This window comes from Echinops telfairi, unplaced genomic scaffold, assembly GCF_000313985.2.
Source record: "Echinops telfairi isolate 266 unplaced genomic scaffold, ASM31398v2 ScPeMD7_18;HRSCAF=68, whole genome shotgun sequence".
Classification (NCBI taxonomy): Eukaryota; Metazoa; Chordata; class Mammalia; order Afrosoricida; family Tenrecidae; genus Echinops; species Echinops telfairi.
In genome coordinates, this window is record NW_022103915.1 from 57,070,742 (window position 1) to 57,073,669 (window position 2,928).

Genomic DNA, 2,928 nt, shown 5'->3' on the forward strand with positions numbered 1-2,928 from the left:
TTGGGCAGCATTGGGTTGGGATATTTTCGTGATGCACACTTTCTTTACATAAAACTCTCTCTTATACATGAGTTGCTGTGGATTTGTTTCTCTAAAGTACCCAGACTAATACAAACGGTGTGAAGGACAGTGAACTGACCCCCTGTTGAAAAAGTTTGAGGACCCCTGCTCTAGTGATTTACATTTCTCTAGAGTGTAAAGAATTTTTGGAGCCCTGCTGGTGTGGTAGGTACACTATGGGCTGTTAAGTACACGGTCAGCAATTCAAACCCACCATCTGTTCCTTGGTAGGAAGATGAGGCTTTCTGCTCCCTAAAGGACTTATAGACTCCGACACCTGTGGATAGTTCTCTGTCCTGTTGGGTTGCTATGGGTCACTATTGACTCAATGGCAGTGATTATTTTGAATTTTAATAGGTAAACATTCTCTTAAATTACCTCATATCTTATTTTAGCATACAACCTTATAATTGGGGGATGTAGGTTCTGATTAATTATAGCTAAATTTAGTCCTAATATGCCTGATATGGTCAGTTTTATAAGAAATTAAAATTTCTTTCAACAAAAGAGATTTTGTTGAAGACTTAAATTTTTTGCTAATTTACGTAAAATAAAAAATGCTTTTTGCTTTTTAAGAATTTTATTTGCAGCTCATATAAAAAGTAGAGAAAAAGCAAAAGCACATGTATCATCCTGCTACTTTATCAAAACACTAGCTTTCATTTTCTTTATTCCTTTTTCCCTTTCTCTATAAATAAGCCGGTATTTTGTAACATTTCTCACTGTCAGGGGAGCCAGCCCCTAACAAATAATCATGGGTCCGGTAGGCGTAATTGTATGGTTATAATATATAAAGATTATAGTAAAGTCATAGAGAATAAGAGAGATAAGAGAGAGTAAAATCAAGGAGTTAGACACATGTCATGGTAACATGCTCACCTCAGCCTCTCTTGATGGCCCACGTGGAGTTGCGGAAGGAGGAGAGAGCGATTTATTTCTAAGCAAAGCTTATATATCTTTTGGGGGCATGCAAGGCCCTTGATTACAGGTGACCAACATCACAGGAAGGGTTGTACCATAGGCAATACAGCAAAGGGAGGGGGACGATCTACGGGTGTACTCTATAGGAAGAGGAGGGATTAAGGGTATACATGTGACAAGATGGGCAGATCTAGATTCATGATGGCAGCCTAACCTTGACTGTCTTTGAGCTGGTGGTTTGATTTATTCTGGGCCCTTCAGAGAAAGCAGTCCACTGTCCTTAACAGCAGGAAGTCAGCCCCACCTGATACCTTCAGAGAGAGAATTTGACAATCATTTACCAATTGCAAGCAGTGTCATAGGTGTGATATATATATTTGGGGGAGACAAGCTGGGGAAAGGCCTTTGTATTTCTCACAACTCACTACAGAAAATCATGAAACGGAAGGGATACAATCGATAGATGCAACTGGACTTTTCCTAGAATAATTTGATAAATTAAGCTAATAAAATTTATATCAATAATGCAAAGTATTAATTAAATATAAAAATAAATTATTAATGTTGGATTTTTATAGGGCTATATCATTCAGAAGAGAGAAATAAAACCAAGTCTGGAGATAGATAAACCAACAGAAGACATACTCACGTAAGGATGCAAGCATGGATCAATTTCATTTGAATCCTTGTTGTGTTATTGAATATGATATAATAAATATATTTTACAGGTACGAGGAATTTCATCCTTTCTTATTTTCTCAGCATTCACAATGTCCATATATAGAATTTGAATCATTTGACAAGGTGGGTTTTCCAGTTTTCTTCTTTGACTAGTTCATTATGTTTTAAGTTTTAAAAAAATTGGCTTTGATTGAGAAACTAAAAATATTTTTGCTTAAATTTGCAATCACTAGGACTCAGTAGAAAGTAAATGGTTAGAAAATAATGATGGAGGGGGTGGCGGGGAGGGAGGGGAGAAAATGAGCGGATGCCAGGGTCTTAGTGGAGAGCAGATGTTTTGAGAATGAGGAGCTTTACACAATTGTGCTTTACACAATCGATGTGTGTATGGATTGTGATAAGAGTTGTAGGAGCCCCTAATCAAATGATTTAAAAAAATAATGATGGCAACATATGTACAAATATGCTTGATACAATTGATGTATTGATTGTTTGATTGAGAGCCCCCCCCAAATGATCTTTTAATTAAAGTTAAAAAACATAAAAAATTTAGAAGCAAGGGATATGAAGAAAAAAATCTACAGTCAATATAGTGGGAATAAAAGATGAAAGTATTGGGCCTGTCTTCTCTACGAGTTGCAAGCTGGCTGGGTGTGCGGGCGTCCTGAGTGGAAATGGTCAGCGCCACCGCGTGGTCCCCCGCTGACCAGGACAGGTTCATTTACATCTACCCCGCTTATCTGAATAACAAGAAGACCCTCGCGAGGGGCGGCACATCCCCGTCAACAAGGCTGTTGAAAATCCAGCAGCTTCAGAGATTCAAGACGTATGCTTAGCAGTTGGACTTAATGCTTCATCTCTTGAGAAAAATAAAATGTGCTCTAGAGAATGGAATCGTGATGCTCAGTACAGGGGCGGAGTCCGGGTTCAGCTGAAACAAGAAGATGGCAGCCTCTGGTACAGTTTCCATCACGTAAGTCGGTAATGTTGTATGCAGCCGAAATGATACCGAAGCTAAAAACAAGGACGCAAAAAACAGGTGGGGCTGACCGGAGTCTTCAGCAAGGAGAAGGAAGTAAAAAAGGAAAAGGCAAGAAGAAGAAATGATCTGCGGTGAGCATCAAGTCTGTGGTACTCCGGTAAGACACAGGAATGGAGGCCTCCCTTGTCCACCTGAGAGAAACCGAAGAAACTTGTTTGCATCTGGAAGGAACTGTGACTTTTTGTGCCTCCCAGCTACCGCATCCAAGTTGACAATGAAATAAA

At 39.2% G+C, this 2,928-nt stretch overlaps 1 protein-coding gene across 2 annotated transcripts in view; it reads left to right on the forward strand.

Annotated features, from left to right (window-relative positions):
* Positions 1-2,928, forward strand: part of NEMF (nuclear export mediator factor) — a 60,919-nt gene that overhangs the window by 17,330 nt on the left and 40,661 nt on the right. For both annotated transcript variants that reach the window (XR_006679857.1, XM_004698573.2), the window contains exons 9-10: positions 1,560-1,630; positions 1,710-1,785. Coding sequence is in view for 1 of the 2 variants with exons in the window: in XM_004698573.2 (XP_004698630.1) it covers positions 1,560-1,630; positions 1,710-1,785 (147 nt within the window). In the remaining variant the exon portion in view is untranslated. The remainder of the gene's footprint in view (positions 1-1,559; positions 1,631-1,709; positions 1,786-2,928) is intronic.